This window comes from Molossus molossus, unplaced genomic scaffold (assembly GCF_014108415.1).
Source record: "Molossus molossus isolate mMolMol1 unplaced genomic scaffold, mMolMol1.p scaffold_m16_p_35, whole genome shotgun sequence".
Taxonomy (NCBI): domain Eukaryota; kingdom Metazoa; phylum Chordata; class Mammalia; order Chiroptera; family Molossidae; genus Molossus; species Molossus molossus.
In genome coordinates this window covers 200,546-215,959 of record NW_023425372.1, presented here as the reverse complement: position 1 = coordinate 215,959, position 15,414 = coordinate 200,546, and the positions used below count along the sequence as shown (strand labels likewise).

Sequence of the window (15,414 nt, the reverse complement as noted above, 5' to 3'; positions counted from 1 at the left end):
CTCACAGGCAGAGGGACCAGGGGCACCTGGTGACACGGTGAGTCCCCTGGTGCCCTGGGGGGGACCAGGTGACCAGCAGACACATTCTAGCCTCCTAGACCCACACTGGACTGGCAGAGACTGAGACAGGAGGGAACAGAACCTGACACGACCCAGCCCGTCAGCGGCTGAGCGGGGCGGATTCAGGGGCCCCCTTAGTGCTGGCCCGCAGGGATGGGATCTGTCCTCGGAGGTTCTGTGACCCTTCCCCGGCCTCCCTGCACACACTCACCTAGCCACAGGGCTCCGTCTGTGTCCAGCTGCGTGGCGCCCAGCGGGGAGGAGCCGGTCACGGGGGCCTCATTGCCCACCTGAAGGGAACCTTCCCTCTGCTCCCTGGGGGTGGGGGGAAGCCATCAGGTGACTCCAGAGGGCCCACCCTACCGCCTCCAGGTCCAGAGCCCCATCAAGTGTACCCCTGGGGGCCAGCACAAGGTGGCACTGACCCCGAGGAGAGTGGCCGGTGGTCAGGTGGGGGCTGCCCTGGAAGGGACCCAGGCTCAGAGCAGAGGGACATGTCCCCAGCCAGCAGGGACCCCTTTCCGATCACAGGTCCCGAGCACAACTGTGATGTCCTCCTGCCCCTCCCAGCTGTGGCCTCAGGTCAGGCAGCTGGCCCCACCTCCCACCAGCCACCAGTGACCCAGCGGCCCCCGTGAGCAGGTGCAGGCACCTCGGCCAACACCCTTGTGTGCGCTGGGCTCCCTGACCTGTGCACCCTGACCCGCAGCCAGCGGTTGGTGTTGACGGGCACGGTGGAGCGCAGGACCACGGGCTGGGAGCCCAGGTCGTAGGCCAGCTGCAGGCGCCCGTCCACGATGGCCAGCGCGAGGTAGTCGGCCCGCTCCGTGGCCTTGCCGCTCCACAGCACCAGCCCCTGCGTGGCCTCGGTGCGCAAGCTGAGCTCCAAGTGGTCGCTCTGCAGCACCTTCTCACTGCGGGGCGGAGGGCTGGTCAGGCCTCCCAGGGGCGGGGGAGGGTGGGCAAGGCAGGAGGGCAGGCACCAGAGTGGACGGATGGCCGAGAGATGGACGGAGGGAGGGAGGGCCAGGCCGGCAGACGCGAGAGGGGGGCAGAGGGACCGCTCAGCAGACAGTCGAGTGATGGGGAGACAATGGGTAGAGAGCAGGGGCCGGGTGCCACGTGCTTACCTAGGAAGGGCCCCGGAATCTGGAGCTTTGGGGCTTAGAAGCAGGAAGAGAGGGAGGCAGGTGAGCAGGGAACACAGCTGTGGTGCAGGGTGGGGACCCGCAGCAGCCCCCCCCCCACGTCCAACTGTGGGAGGCGGGAGGAGCAAGCATCCTCGGAAGACAAGGACCCCGCCATCCGCTCCACCCACCACGGCGCCAGCGACAGCACCCGGGCCACACACGTGCAGACACAGCAGGCCGGCAGGGCCCGGGGGGGCAGAGTCCAGGAGGCAACAAGGGGTGGCAGGGTGGAGACCAGGGCTCCCTGCCCCAGAAGACCCCACACACGTGGGGGAACACACAGCCCGTGGACGCCCATGTGGCGAGGGCACTGGGGGCAGTGAGTGACCCCCTTCATCCGGGGAACGGCAGCTCCCCACTTTCAAGCTGGGGAGCAGCCTCGTGCGGCACTAACAGCCACCCCAGTCCTCCACGGGGAGGGAAGTCCCACCTCTGCCTCGGCTGTGAGCAGAGAGCAGGTGAGTGAGTGAAGGTGGAGGAGCCCAGGTGATACTTACGCTGGGATCTCATTGGTCAGTTCGCTTGGAAACAAAGAGACAGAGAGGTGAGAGGCAGGAGGGAGGGGAGCGGGCCGGTGGAGCGGCTGCCCTTGCTGGGCACGGAGCCAGGTCTCGCTCAGCACGGCGCAGGGACAGCCGGGGCACGGGGCACGTTACCTCTCCGTCACAGCGTTGAGGTACTCGATGTAGGTGTGTCCGTCGAAGGCCAGGGCGTCCAGGTCCCCCGCAGACTTCTCCAGCAGCCCTGAGAGACAGGGGGTGAGGGCGGGTCCGCCTTGCGGGCCCCTCGCGGCCTCGGCCCAGGAGCTCACCATTCTCGCAGTGCAGCCCCGAGAAGCCCTCAGGGCACAGGCACTCGTAGGAGGCCTCGCGGGGGACACAGGAGGCCCCGTGGAGGCAGGGGTGGCCTGAGGCGTGGGTGCAAGGGTGGTCTGTGAAGGAGGACACGTCCACGGCCCGCACCACGTGCTCCTGGGTCAGCAACTGTTGGCCTTTCAGGGAGACCTGGGGGACAGGGGGATGAGCCATGGCCCCACCCACTGCCCTCCCCGCCAGGACAGCCCCCCGGGACGCCCCTCACCGCGTACCAGCTGGATGGCCCCATCGAGGCCAGAGGACACGGCGGCAGCCCGGGCCAGCTTGCTGAAGTCGGGGGCACCCCCCAGGTAGAGTGGCTCCTTCAGGTTGAGGACGGTGTGCGGCACCTGAGGGAGGTGCGGGGTGAGGGTGTGAGCCACCCGGGCAGGGACGGACCTGCACCCGCCCAGGCCCCCCGCCCTCCGGCCTATCTAGGAGGCAGTTAATCACAGACGTGGCCAGTGTGGGGCTTAGTGGCGGAGGTGGGGCTACTCTAGGAAGGAGGAACGGAGGCGAGAAGATGGCAGCAGGACCAGTGGGAGACGGTACCTTTCGGGATTTCTGAGATCCGGAGAGCGGGGTGGGGGTTGCAGAGCAAGGCCAGAGAGCAGAGAGCAGACAGACAGAGGCACAGGACAGACGGGAGAGAAAACAGTTCAGTGAGAGCTGCGTGGTGTGGCTGCCGCACTGCCCAGGAGGAGGAGGGGGCCCGGCCGGGGGACTCACCGGGGACTCCCCCAACACGCGGGGCCCGTCGCCAACACGCATGGCGCCCTTGCGGCCGTTGCGCTCCAGGGAGACTCGGGTCCAGGTGCCCAGGACCACCGGTTCCTTGCTCCTGGTGAGGAGGGGCACCGTGAGCCCCGCGTCTCCCTGGCAGGGGCCTGAGTGCCCCCACCACGGCCCTCCCACGCACACACCTGATGACGGCCGCCCCCTTGCCCAGGTCGTAGCGGAACTCCAGGTGGCCGCCGTGCAGGGCCAGCGACACGAAGTCCCCCCTGCCGTCCGTCTTCTGCCCGTTGTAAAGGAGCAGTCCGCTGGGGCCCCGGGCCAGGAACACCACCTCCAGCACCATCTTCTCCCTGGGGGCACGGCGACGTTCACGGGGGACAGGCGCTGGGGTGCTGCCCCTCATCCCCCCGTCTGTCCCACTCACCCCAGGTCCCGCTCAAAGGTTTGCAGGCCTTTCAGCTCCAGGTAGGAGAAGCCGTTGAAGTCCGCCAGGAAGGGCCGGGGATCGTTCCGTTCCGAGACTTCGGAGGGTGAGAGAGGGGTCACCTGGGGCACTGGGCCCTGCACCCCCACTGCTCTGAGCCCTGGCCTGAACCTGAACAGAACCCAAACCCAAATGCTGGACCTAACCCTCTTGCCTGCCCTGAGGCCCGGTGCCCACCTGTTTGGCAGAGAGCGCCCCCTCGTCCCAGGGGGCAGTCACACGCAGCCTCACCCCCCGGCAGCACGCGGCAGGGGGCAGCCCCATGGCAGGGGTTCGGCTCACAGGGGTTCTCCTCAGCACAGGTGGGGCCTGGATGGAGACAGGAAGGGTCCCCAGGAGGCTCGAGCCCTGCCCAGACACACGGCACCCCCAGTCCCGGCCCTGGCCCCAGACACACGGCACCCCCAGCCCGGGCCCTGGCCCCGGACACACGGCACCCCCAGTCCCGGCCCCAGACACACAGCATCCCCAGCCCCAGCCCTGGCCCCGGACACACGGCACCCCCAGCCCCGGCCCCGGACACACGGCACCCCCAGCCCCGGCCCTGGCCCCAGACACACGGCACCCCCAGCCCCGGCCCTGGCCCCAGACACACGGCACCCCCAGCCCCGGCCCCGGCCACACGGCACCCCCAGCCCCGGCCCCGGCCACACGGCACCCTCAGCCCCGGCCCCGGCCACACGGCACCCTCAGCCCCGGCCCCGGACACACGGCACCCTCAGCCCCGGCCCCGGACACACAGCACCCCCAGCCCCGGGCCCAGGCCCTGCTCTCACCGAAGCGGCCAGGGGGACACTGACAACGAAACATGCCGGCCTCCAGGGCCTGGCAGGGGGCACCCCCATGGCAGGGGCTGGGCTGGCAGGGGTGGGCCCCGCACACGCCCACGCCGGAGCTCCTGGTGGCCCCTTGCCAGTTGCTGAGCTCCAAGCGCTGGTTGTTGACATCCAGCTCGCGGATGCAGCCCCTCAGGCCGACGCTGACAGAGGTCCGCTCGAGCACCCTGCCCGGGAGGAGGGTGAGGGTGAGGGTGAGGGCTGCTCCCTGGGCCCCCTTTGGGTGCTCACAGGCGGCCAGTCCCCAAAGGGTCAAGGGTTGGAACTGAGTGTCAGCTCAGCCCCTCCCTGGTGGTCCCACTGGTCCCCAGGGATGTCACCCACAGATGGGGCAGATCAGGACCAGGGTCAAGGGCTAGGGGTGAGGTCAGGGCCACGGCCACGGGCCACACCCGTGCCTCCACCCCCTTCGCTCTTCCGATACACTGAGCGTCCTGGATGCAGCCGAGTCAGCGATCAGGACCGAGGTCAGAGGTTGGGTTTGGGGTCAGGGCCCCCCAACCCTCCCTGATGCTCACACAGAGGCCTGGTCCTCTGGGACGCCGCCCACAAAGAGGTCTGTGTCCAGGTTGAGGCCATCAGTGCCACTGGGGCTCTGGCCCGAGACGGGGGGCTCGCCGTCCACGGACAGCGCCCCCTGGCGCCAGTGCCGAGACAGCTCCAGGCGGTGCCACCGGCCGGGCTCCACGGGGACGGAGCTGGTCAGCACTGCGGGCCCCGAACCTGTGTCGAATCTGGGGGTGCGGAGCAGGCATCAGCGCTGCAGACCGCCACGGGGCAGGACCATGGCTCGAGACCCCATCCTGCCCCGCTCCACCCACCTGAGCTGCACACGGCCCCCCAGCAGCGCCAGCGCCAGGAAGTCCTTGCCCTGCGCGTTGCCGTTGTACAGCAGCAGCCCCTGCGGCTCCAGCGTGCGGAACTCCAGCGCCAGGCGCAGCGTGTGGTAGGCACGGAGGGTGGGGAAGGCCAGGAAGGACTGGCCCCCAAAGGACGGCACCAAGGGGTGCAGGGCTGCGGAGCAGGCAGCGGCTGGATGGGGCAGCGGACAGGGCCCCGCAGCCCTGCCCTCCAGCCTGGCGCCCTGTCCCGCCCTGTCCCCGGCTCAGGGGTGGGGAGGCCCACCTGCCCCTCAACCCCACCACGATCCCTCAGCCTCACCTCCCACTCCCCAAGGTGGCCTGACCCACCCCCAAACCTGTCCCCCTTGCCTCCCTGCCCCTCTCCGGCAAGGGTGACCTCACCCTTCTCACAGACGGTGCCCCCCCTGCCAGCCGGGCAGCTGCAGGTGAAGGTTCCACCCGATTCCTGGTCCCGGCAGGTGCCCCCATGGAGGCAGGGCTGGGAGTCGCAGGGACGAGGGGGCTGCTGGGTGCCTGGGGGCAGGAGCCGGCGTCCAGACATATGGCTGGAGGCAGTGGGGGGGGGCCGGCGTGTGGTGAGGGGGGCTGTGGTCCTGCTGACGGGGCGGCTTGTGTGGCTGGGGTGAGGGGCCCGGGAGGTCACGGCGGAAGCAGTCACGGTGGTGGCCCTGGCCGTCGCTGCAGCGGGGGTGGCCCCAGTGAAGAATTCCGGAAGCCAGTCTGGGGGAGGGGACCGTCAGGGTGCCTGCAGCAGGGCACAGGGCGAGCCCTGGTGCTGGGGCAGCGGGGGGCACGGACCAGCGCTCACCCAAGTCCACGAAGCGGACGTGCTCCTGCAGCGGTCTCCGCACCCCCAGGGCCCGGCGCCGGGACGCCTGGATCTGCCGCAGGAGGGCCCGGCCCACGTCCGATGCCCTGAAGCTCGTGCCTGGGGGGAGGAGGAACACTGAGCTGTGTGCAGCTCCCACCACCTCCTGAGAACGACTGGTGGGGGGGCGCTTGCTCACTGGGGTCAAAGTGCACGTCCACAATGGCCCGGACTGAGCTGCCAGGCCCCAAGTCCCGCAGGCGGACACTCCAGAAGTCCTTCTTAACGTCCGAGTTCCGGAAGAGCTCGTCCAGCTGTGGGCGAGCAGGGTGAGGCTCCAGGGCTGCCCCACGGGCGGGCCGGCCACCCGCCCCATGCGCCCCGGGTCAGTCCTGGGAGGAAGGCCCTGCACTCACGGCACCCTCGATGCTCCTGGCCGTCTCCCCAAACAGCTCCGACTTGGGGTCGGCCATCTCCGCCGTGTAGAACAGCTCCTGCCCCTCGACCCCCTCGAGCTCCAGCACACCCTGGAACGCCCTGGTGGCTGTGGGGGAGGAGGCAGTGAGGCCCAGGCGGCACCGCCCGGCCCTGGACCGGCCACGGGCGCAGGCGCCGGCGCCGGCAGGAAGCCCCGGGGGGAGGGCAGGTGGCGGTTAGTCAGATGGTCATGAGGTTAGTGGGGAGCAGGGCTGGCACCAGTTACCAGGCAGACTCTCGGAGCAGTGCTCCCTGGCAGCTTGCAATGGAAAGACAGGTTAGCTCAGGGCCCAGGCACCACAGGTGTGCGGGCTGAGACCCGTGTGTGCGCTGAATCCAAGTCCACGCACACACGTGTGCTGAGGTCGCCCCCACAGCTCTGGATGCCCACCTGCTGGGCAGGCCTCCCGGGAGGAGAGGGCGTCCGGGCCGGGTCCAGGCCAGTCCTCACGCGGCACCCAGCCCCGGCCACCCACTCACCAGGACAGCTGGAGCCCTCGGCGTCCACTGAGGGTGTCTTGCCGTCCGAGCAGCAGCCCAAAGGGGAGTTGTAGCAAGAGGCCCTCTCAATGGGCGGCCCAGGGGTCACAGCACTGCGGCCCTCGGGGGGCTCAAGTCCTGGGGAGGTACAGTCTGAGCCCCGCGGCAGGTGCAGCCGTTCTGAGCCCTGCCCCCCTCCCCTGAGCCCATGCTCACCCCCCGAGCCGGCCCCACTGGCCTCCAGGTCCCCGCTCAGCTCCTCGTCGCCGCTCCCATCAGCGCTGCCGGATTCGCTGAAGGCAGAGGTGGCTGCCGTGGGGGGCGCCGTGGGGGGCGCGGTCAGCACTGGCCTCCTGGTGGTCCTGGGGACGCCGGCCGTGGTCCAAGGTTGTGGCGAGGGTCTGGAGGTGGGCCGGCTGTGGGAGGTACTGCTGGGAACCAGGGGCAGGGCGCTGGGTGGGGGTGCCTCATTCAAGGGGTGCGTGGAGGGGGCCGCAGACACAGGTGTCGTGCGGGTGGCGGGAGCCACAGCCTCTGTGAGGAGAAGGGAGAATTGGGTGGCGGCCGAGTCAGGGCAGGATCAGGCCTTCCCGGTCAGTGCTGGGGTGGTGGTCAGGCCTCACCCTGGCAGGGGCCGAGGTGCCGGACGGAGATGTCCAGGCCCTGGCGGCAGGTGATGGTTCTCAGCTGACACTCGTTCCCGTAGGTGACTCCATCTGACCCGCAGACCTGGGCAAGGACAGGATGCTGGGGGCAGCCCTCCCCCCTGGCCCCCCTCCACCACTCCGTCCCTCACCTTGGCAGCGCTGGCCCCCGGGCAGGCGGGTGTTGGGCACACACAGTGGGCAGAGCCAGCCTCCTCCACACAGGACGCCCCGAACTCACAGTGCATCTCGGCACAGGTCTTGGGTGCGGAGGAGTCTGGGGCAGAGGAGACCCGGCTGGCTCGGGGGGCAGGCCTCCACGCCGGCCACACCCCACACGGGGAGCCTGTTGCACAGGCCTGGCCCTCACCTGTGTCACAGCCAGCAGGGCCCAGGGCACGGCCATCTGGACACTGCCCGCACTTGGGTCCAGCCACCCCGGGCTTGCAGGAGCACAGCCCTGTCATCTGCTCACAGTCGTCCCGCACGGCACCCCGCGGGTCACAGCTGCAGGCTGAGGGGCGAGAGTGGGACCTGAGGCCTGTGCTGGCTTCCCCACTGGTCCCGGAGCCCCGCCCTGCAGGTGGGGCCAGGCCAGGGGCCGAGCAGGGGACACAGGCGGAGAGCCCAGCCCTGTCACTCACGGGTGCAGCCGCTCCGGCCATCGGTGACGATGCCACGGAAGTTCCAGAAGCCGGGCTCACAGCGGTCGCACTTGAGGCCCCCCACGCCGGGGCGGCAGGAGCACTGGCCGGTGCCCGGGTCACAGGTGCCGCTGTAGGAGCCGTGTGGGTTACACTGGCACAAGCCTGCAAGGCCAGGGCGGGTCACCACGGCTGCCTGGCTCCGCCGGGCTGTGGGTCAGGGCCCGGCTCCGGTACTCACTGGGGCAGCCAGCCAGGCCCGCACCCCGGGCAGCAGTGACGTTGTCCCGACAGCAGCCAAAGGGCGTCTGGGTGCAGTGCGGGGGGACCGCGGGCGGCATCGGGGCCACAGTGGGGCCTGCGGAAAAGGGGCAGCGGCTCAAACACCACCGGGCCTGGCCACTGCACCTCAGCTCCCCTGGTCATCACCGTCACCCTCCTGATGCCAACTGCCCTTGGGGCCGGAGCCTGGGGCTCAGGCCACAGGAGAGGGTCACCATCACGTACAAGAACACGTCTGTCCGTACAGGACCAGGGACACACAGAACACTGAAGGCCAAGGACACGCAGCCCTGGGCACACTGTGCACCTGTGCACCTGCTCGGGTCAGTGTGTCTGCAACCTGCCACGTGCACACACACGAAGACCTGTGGGCACACGCATCCACACACAGCTGCACAGACAGCACCGGTCACCACAGCCTCCCTCACAGAAGACCGGGTGCCCTCGGGTGGGCCTTGATACTCGGAAGCCAGCCTGACACCTGGCGGGGGCACACTCGTTGGCTTCACAGTGACACACGCGTGCACACGCCTGCCACCGCACACACCTCACGCCTGTGCACACACGGGAACAGCGACCGTGCGAGGAGCTCGCGGCCACGCACCTCGGCAGGCGCCGTGGGCCACGACGTGCAGCTCCTGCTGGGACTCGCACCGGGCCTTCTTCAGCTCGCACTCTGTGGCGTAGGTGACACCATCGGAGCCGCAGACCTGCAGGGGTGCTGTCAGTGTGGGCGGCCGTGGTCTCTCCACCACCTCCTGCCCAGAGCCGGGGGTGGGGCTCACCGGGCTCCTCAGGACACCCTGGCAGCTGAAGCCGCACACACACGGCCCGTCTTCCGAGTCCTCGTCCCAGACGCCGCCGTGCTGCAGGCAGACCTCCCGCTCACACTCGCCGTCCTCGCCGGAGCCGGAGCCCCCTGAGCCGCACTCAGCTGGGGGAAGAGGGCCGGGGTCAGCCCACAGTGCTGGTCAGAGCCCCCGCCCAGCAGCCCACCCGGCGCCCGAGCCTACCCTGCTCACAGGACCCTGCCCGGGCCTCGGTGATCTGTGTCTGCTGCCGACAGGCGGCCTCGCGGAGCTCACAGGCACTGGGGTAGGTGACGCCGTCACTGCCGCACACGGGGCCGGGCGGAGGGTGCTCGCACCGGGGGCACACGCACTGCCCCGCCTGGCACACGGCCCCGAAGGCACACACCGCGTCTCCGCAGGTCTCTGCGGGGCAGGGCCAAGCGGTCAGCAGGCCGCCGGGAGACGCCGGCCGCAGCCTCCCGCCCCCACTCCCACTCACGGCAGGGTCCAGCCGAAGCCACGCGCAGGCTGATCTGGCGTGTGCAGGCGTGGACATGCAGCTCACACTCGCTGGCATACGTGTGCCCGTCAGAGCCGCACACGGGCTGGGCCAGCGCCACGCACTCGGAGGGGCACACGCAGCGCCCGGTCTCGGCCTCGCACAGGGCTCCGAAGCGGCACTGCCCGCAGCGGTCTGGGGGGAGGCTCCGTCAGCACGGCGGCCAGGACGCCCCCCCAGCAAGCCCACCTGCCCACCACTGACCACAGGGTCCTGTGTGAGCCACGCGGATCTCGTGCCCAAGGACACAGGCCGTGGCCTCCAGCTCGCAGGCGCTGCCATAGGTGACGCCGTCGCTGCCGCACACGGGGCTGTAGACCCTCGGACACGCCTGCTGGCACACACACTCGGCCTCCCCGTTCTTCACAGCGCACACCGCCCCCAGCAGGCACTGCACCCCGCGGCACGGGGACTGGGGCTGGTCTGGGGGAACACGGGCACTCAGTGGGCCCCGCCACCCCAGGCCGAAGCACAAGCCCCCAGCGTCACGCAGCAGCCCCTCCTGGGGCGGGCACAGGGAGAGGGTCAGACACACAGGGCGCAGCAGAGAAAGGGACAGACACACGACAGACATGGACAGGGACACAGACCCCGGCTGCCCCAGCCTCCTGCACGAGCATGGGGGGGCTGCCCCCAGCGGGCAGTGCGAGGGCCAGGCTTCCCCAGCGCCCCCCCCCCCCCGGCCCCGGACCCTGACCACCAGCAGCCCTGGGACATGTGAGCTCTCCCTGTGGGTAGGAAAGTCTGCAGCCCGGGGTCAGACCCAGGGCTGCAGGGGGAGGTGTCTGTCCACTTGCTCTGAGGACTACAGGCCAGGCAGCAGCGAGCCCCCCCGCCGCCCTGGGGGCAGACCTCGGGCTGCGGGCTCCTGGTGCAGGCGCGGCACCTCATCCTGCCCATAGGTCAGGCTGGAAGACACAAGAGGCGCAGCCGAGAGGGGAGGAAGGGCAGAGAGGAGAGAGACGCAGAGACCCTCGGACAGAGCTGAGGCGGGCGGAACACAGCCCCGGCCTCTGCCGGCCCCTCGGGGCCCACCTCCACCTGGGGGCCCAGAGCCCACGGCGACAGGAGCCTGCCCAGCCCCCCGACGACCCCCGAGCCCATGAGCCCAGGAGGAACGTGACGGGATGGAGATGGTGTGAGATGGCGGCAGGGACCCGGCGGGCCGCCCCCGCACAGCCTGGGCGCTCACCACACGGGCCCCGGTGCCTGGCAGGGATGGCGCGCTGCTGGCGGCACTCGGCCTGCTGGCGCCGGCACTCGCTGTCGTACGTGCGCCCGTCCTTGGCGCACACGGGTCTGTATGCGCCGTCGCAGACGACGCGGTCACAGGAGCAGCGGGGGCGGCCTCGGCGGGACAGGCACACGGCGTTGAACCTGCAGGTGTCTGGGCACTGGTCTGGGGGTTGGCAATGAGGTCAGAGGCCAGACGCCACACCAGCCCTGACCAGGGGACATGCGGCGGTGTGGGGCCCTCCCCCAGGGGCCACCCACCTCGAGGCTGGCACTGTCCGGAGCGCACTTTCTGCAGAAGGATGCCGCGGGCAGCCCCCGTGCGGCCCATGACACATTCGTTGTCGTAGGTGACCCCGTCGTCCCCACACACGGGCTCGTGCCGGGGAGGGCAGCTCTCTGGCTGAAGGAGCATCTCCGGGCGCCGGGTTCGAGGGTTCACACGGCAGATGCGGCTCAGGTCGCTGAGGGCCCCCTGGCAGGGGTCTGGGGGCAGGAGGGCACAGATTAGGGCCCGCGGGCAGGTGCACAGAGGTCACGCTGAGTGCACCGAGCAGCTCACCGCAAGGGCCGTCGAACTTCTTGGAGATGTTCTCCTGGCGAGCACAGGCGCGGCGCAGGAGCTGGCACTCGCCGGGGTAGTCGGCACCATCACTGCCGCACACGGGGCCCTCAGGAGCCCCCCGGCAGGTGGCAGGGCACAGGCAGGTGGCTGTCTGTCCATCGGCAGAGCGCACACAGGTGCTGCCAAAGCTGCAGGTCACGTTGGAGCAGGGGTCGCGGGGCCCTGAGGGCGGACAGGGGAAGGCAGCCCCCCCAGGTCAGGTTGGAGCAGGGGTGGCGGGGCCCTGAGGGCGCACAGGGGAAGGCAGACCCCCAGGTCAGGTTGGAGCAGGGGTGGCGGGGCCCTGAGGGCCGAGGGGGTAAGGCAGCCCCCCAGGTCAGGTTGGAGCACGGGTGGGGGGCCCTGAGGGCCGAGGGGGTAAGGCAGCCCCCCCAGGTCAGGTTGGAGCAGGGGTGGGGGCCCTGAGGGCCGAGGGGGTAAGGCAGCCCCCCCCCCGTCAGGTTGGAGCAGGGGTGGCGGGGCCCTGAGGGCGCACAGGGGAAGGCAGACCCCCAGGTCAGGTTGGAGCAGGGGTGGCGGAGCCCTGAGGGCCGAGGGGGTAAGGCAGCCCCCCAGGTCAGGTTGGAGCACGGGTGGGGGGCCCTGAGGGCCGAGGGGGTAAGGCAGCCCCCCCAGGTCAGGTTGGAGCAGGGGTGGGGGCCCTGAGGGCCGAGGGGGTAAGGCAGCCCTCGAGGGCGGACAGGGGAGCCCCCGCCCACACGCACCGCAGGGCCCCCGGAAGAGCAGGCGGATGCGCCGCTGCTGGCTGCACTGTGCCCGCTGCAGCTCACACTCGTTGCTGTAGGTGGAGGCGTCGGAGCCGCACACGGGCGCCACCACGCTGGGGCAGGCGCGCTTCCTGCACACGCAGGAGGCCTGGCCCGGACCCTCTGCGCTGGGCTCACAGACGGCGCCGAAGCCACACAGCATCCCCCGGCAGGCTGTGGGTCGGACAGGAGGGTCAGAGCCCACCCCGCCCGCACCCCCACGGTCATCCACGCACCCGGTCCAGCATCCACACTGTTCACTCATCTGAGCCCGCGAACACATTCACATGTGCACATGCATGTCCACACATGATCACGCTCACACAGAAAGACCTGCACCTGTCATGCCTATACACACGCTCGTGGGCACACTCACAGGGCCGGCCCCCCCCTCAAACCCTGCCCCGCCCAGGGCTCCCCCACCTGCCCCAGCCTTTCCTTGGCCTTTCTTCAGGCAGAACCTTCCCTGCAGCATCCTTCAAGCCCCGCCCCCAACTGTGGAGGGGACATCTCCTGACCTGCCTCCCGCCCCCGGGCCCGGCGTGCCCACCAGCACCCCTGACCTGGGCCACCTCCCCATGGAATAGCTCCTGCCTTTCCCGGACACCCGAGGTCACAGCTGGGGGAGGGGTGTGGGGTGATCTGAGATCAGGTCACATGCTTCACCCTCTGGCTCAGGCTCCCCAGCTCCCCGCCCCATCTTCCCACATTGTACACTCCTGCTTCTCTGGAGGCTGCCCCCCTACTTGGACCTATCCCCCCATGGGCCCTGCCTCTGCCCACCCTCACCTTCCATGCCCCAGGCCCACACTCTGTGTGGCTGGCCCTCCTGCCCCCAAAGCTTTCTGAGCCTTGTGGGCATCTCCCCCTGGGGTCCCTCCTGCCCCCACATGCCTCATCCGCTCCCACCTGTCCTCCTGAGCCCCACTTCAGTCATGTCCTCGGCCCTCGCTCATCGACAGCCCAGCACGGCTTCTGCAGACCTCTCCTCTCTCTGCACATCTTAGTTCATGACTTTGTCATTGGCAAGTGTGTGTGTGCCGGGCACAGCCTATCACAGAGCCTCTGCAGCAGCCCAAGGGGCGGCCCTTGGAGGGGCCACGGTCCTGAGGGCAGGACCCCGCCCAGGACTGCACACCCCAGGCGGCGAGGGGGTGCACTGAATGTTTAATTGGGTCCAGTAAATGTTTAATTGGGACCCATTAGCATTAATAAGTGATGGGGAATGGGAGGCTCCAACATCACCTCCCAGAAGATTCAGGAAGTAGGGTGGGAGGAACACCCTCAATTCTATGGAGGGTGGGGAGCACAGGGAGCGGGAGCTAGCTGTTGCCACGACAACGGCCCACCTCAGGCTCCTGCCTGTCTGCTTGGGTGTCCCCACCCCCATCCCACACAGGCTGACTGAACCAAGCTGGGGGCCACGCAGACACTCCAGGCTGATCCCCACAACCCACCTGTGCTCCCCTCACACACACCCTTGTCCACCCCCCAGATCCCTCATCATACGTGGACCCAGGCTCTCCCCCACCCTGCATTCAGCAGCCACGCCTCAGTGCCCCCTTCTGTGACAGGGGCCAGTGGACCAGCCTCCTGGGGTGGTTGTGGGGTTAAACGGGCCAGTGCATGCGAAGGCTTGTGGGGTACCCAGGGCACAGCTACCATGATGACGGCGGTGACAAGAACTGTCACTACCTCGGTCTCCCCTGTGCCCCCTCTTCCCACTTCCCGTCCTCCTGAGCCCCACCCAGCACTTCTCCCCCCCAAGGCCTCTATGATTCAGGCGCAAACCACCGGCACTTGCTGACGTCCAGCTGGCTGTCCTCTTTGGCCTCAACTGGACCTGCTGACCAAGACCTCTCCCAGGGTCCTGACCCTATGCTGAGGGCCTGGTCACCTCACTACACGTTACGCTCCTCGACCAGCTGCTGTGCTGCGCCCTCGGGCTCAGGCCTCTCTCCCTCTGGTCACCTTGGTCCAGCCAGACCCCTGCCAAGATCCCAAACCCTTTGCCAAGGACACCTGCTTCTGGGTGACCAGCACGCTCCTCACCCACCAAGATCTGCACCTTCTTCCACAGCCCAGGGGTCTGCTCTGCCCCTCAAGACCGCCCCAGGGAGGAAGGGGATGAGCAAAGCCAGGCACTGTGGCTGGTGCAGAGGGTGGGCGGGAGGCAGGGCTGGGGGCAGGAGACCAGAGATCTCAGAGACAGGTGCCTTGGGACTAGCTCCTGGACCGCAGGTGGCTGAGGGCAGAGGAGGGGCCCGGGGGGCCTCTGGGGGCCAAGCTGAGGCCCCAGCACTGACTCCCAGGTCCCAGCCTTTCCACCTCTCCCCCAGAAAGACAGTTCCTGGACACAGTCTCCTGACCGTGAAGTGGGGGTAGATCTCGGGCTCCCAGGGCAGGGGTTTGACTCAGGCAAAGCAGAGGTTTGGAGCATCATGGACTCATTCTCTGTCCAGCTCCCACCAGGCCACACTCAGGTTGTTAGCGGGGTGAGGGCGGCTCTGTGCACTCCCTTGATGCCAACTTCACAACTGTCCACTTATGCGCCCACACCGCCACGGAGCAAGGAATCACAACGTCTCGAGACAAGATTCTTGACGGGACATCAAAGGTGCACAAGCACAGACCACGAACACAGACAGGTGCAATCACACACACACATGCACACACATCTCACAGAACAGACACACCTGCTGTGGGTCAGGCACCGCTCATGCACCCCTGTACGAGCTCTTATCATCATGCCAGCCGTCTCCCATAAGTGCAGGGGGAGTACTCACCCACCCACGGGCTGTGCCCCTCAGGTCCCCTCGAGGCCCCGCATGCCAGCCCCAGCCCAGCCTCCTGCGGGAGCCTCTCTGGCCACTCTGCTTCCCTCAGAGTCCACCCCTTGCAGGCTTGAGGCCCCCACAATGGGCGACGCTGGAGGCAGCACTGTCTTTTTATATCCACCCCTTGCACCAGGCCTAGTAAACTCCCTTCCGGGTCTCGGCTGGGTTGGGGATGGAGGGGACACCCCAAGCCGTGCCTGTGGCCACAAATGTGTGGTGTGCGCCTCGAAGGGATGACAACGGCCATGGCGTGTGCAAGAGGA

The 15,414-nt window shown here is 68.9% G+C and overlaps 1 protein-coding gene across 2 annotated transcripts in view; it reads right to left on the bottom strand.

The window, feature by feature from the left end:
• AGRN (agrin) overlaps nt 1–15,414 on the bottom strand; it is a 31,635-nt gene that overhangs the window by 1,246 nt on the left and 14,975 nt on the right. The window contains exons 4-38 of one of the 2 annotated variants that reach the window (XM_036281493.1): nt 12,273–12,488; nt 11,506–11,730; nt 11,205–11,429; nt 10,903–11,109; nt 9,915–10,133; nt 9,651–9,845; nt 9,374–9,574; nt 9,146–9,294; nt 8,965–9,070; nt 8,320–8,436; nt 8,079–8,243; nt 7,805–7,948; nt 7,587–7,711; nt 7,414–7,519; nt 7,007–7,324; nt 6,791–6,928; nt 6,250–6,377; nt 6,033–6,147; nt 5,834–5,953; nt 5,407–5,745; nt 4,984–5,176; nt 4,681–4,896; nt 4,103–4,329; nt 3,504–3,635; nt 3,267–3,363; nt 3,028–3,192; nt 2,834–2,945; nt 2,657–2,668; nt 2,338–2,454; nt 2,062–2,254; nt 1,907–1,994; nt 1,748–1,771; nt 1,191–1,223; nt 750–974; nt 272–375 (exon numbers count right to left, since the gene is read on the bottom strand). In XM_036281493.1, the coding sequence (XP_036137386.1) occupies nt 272–375; nt 750–974; nt 1,191–1,223; nt 1,748–1,771; nt 1,907–1,994; nt 2,062–2,254; nt 2,338–2,454; nt 2,657–2,668; nt 2,834–2,945; nt 3,028–3,192; nt 3,267–3,363; nt 3,504–3,635; nt 4,103–4,329; nt 4,681–4,896; nt 4,984–5,176; nt 5,407–5,745; nt 5,834–5,953; nt 6,033–6,147; nt 6,250–6,377; nt 6,791–6,928; nt 7,007–7,324; nt 7,414–7,519; nt 7,587–7,711; nt 7,805–7,948; nt 8,079–8,243; nt 8,320–8,436; nt 8,965–9,070; nt 9,146–9,294; nt 9,374–9,574; nt 9,651–9,845; nt 9,915–10,133; nt 10,903–11,109; nt 11,205–11,429; nt 11,506–11,730; nt 12,273–12,488 (5,496 nt within the window). The remainder of the gene's footprint in view (nt 1–271; nt 376–749; nt 975–1,190; nt 1,224–1,747; nt 1,772–1,906; nt 1,995–2,061; nt 2,255–2,337; nt 2,455–2,656; nt 2,669–2,833; nt 2,946–3,027; nt 3,193–3,266; nt 3,364–3,503; nt 3,636–4,102; nt 4,330–4,680; nt 4,897–4,983; nt 5,177–5,406; nt 5,746–5,833; nt 5,954–6,032; nt 6,148–6,249; nt 6,378–6,790; nt 6,929–7,006; nt 7,325–7,413; nt 7,520–7,586; nt 7,712–7,804; nt 7,949–8,078; nt 8,244–8,319; nt 8,437–8,964; nt 9,071–9,145; nt 9,295–9,373; nt 9,575–9,650; nt 9,846–9,914; nt 10,134–10,902; nt 11,110–11,204; nt 11,430–11,505; nt 11,731–12,272; nt 12,489–15,414) is intronic. The other variant, XM_036281494.1, reaches the window with a different exon arrangement.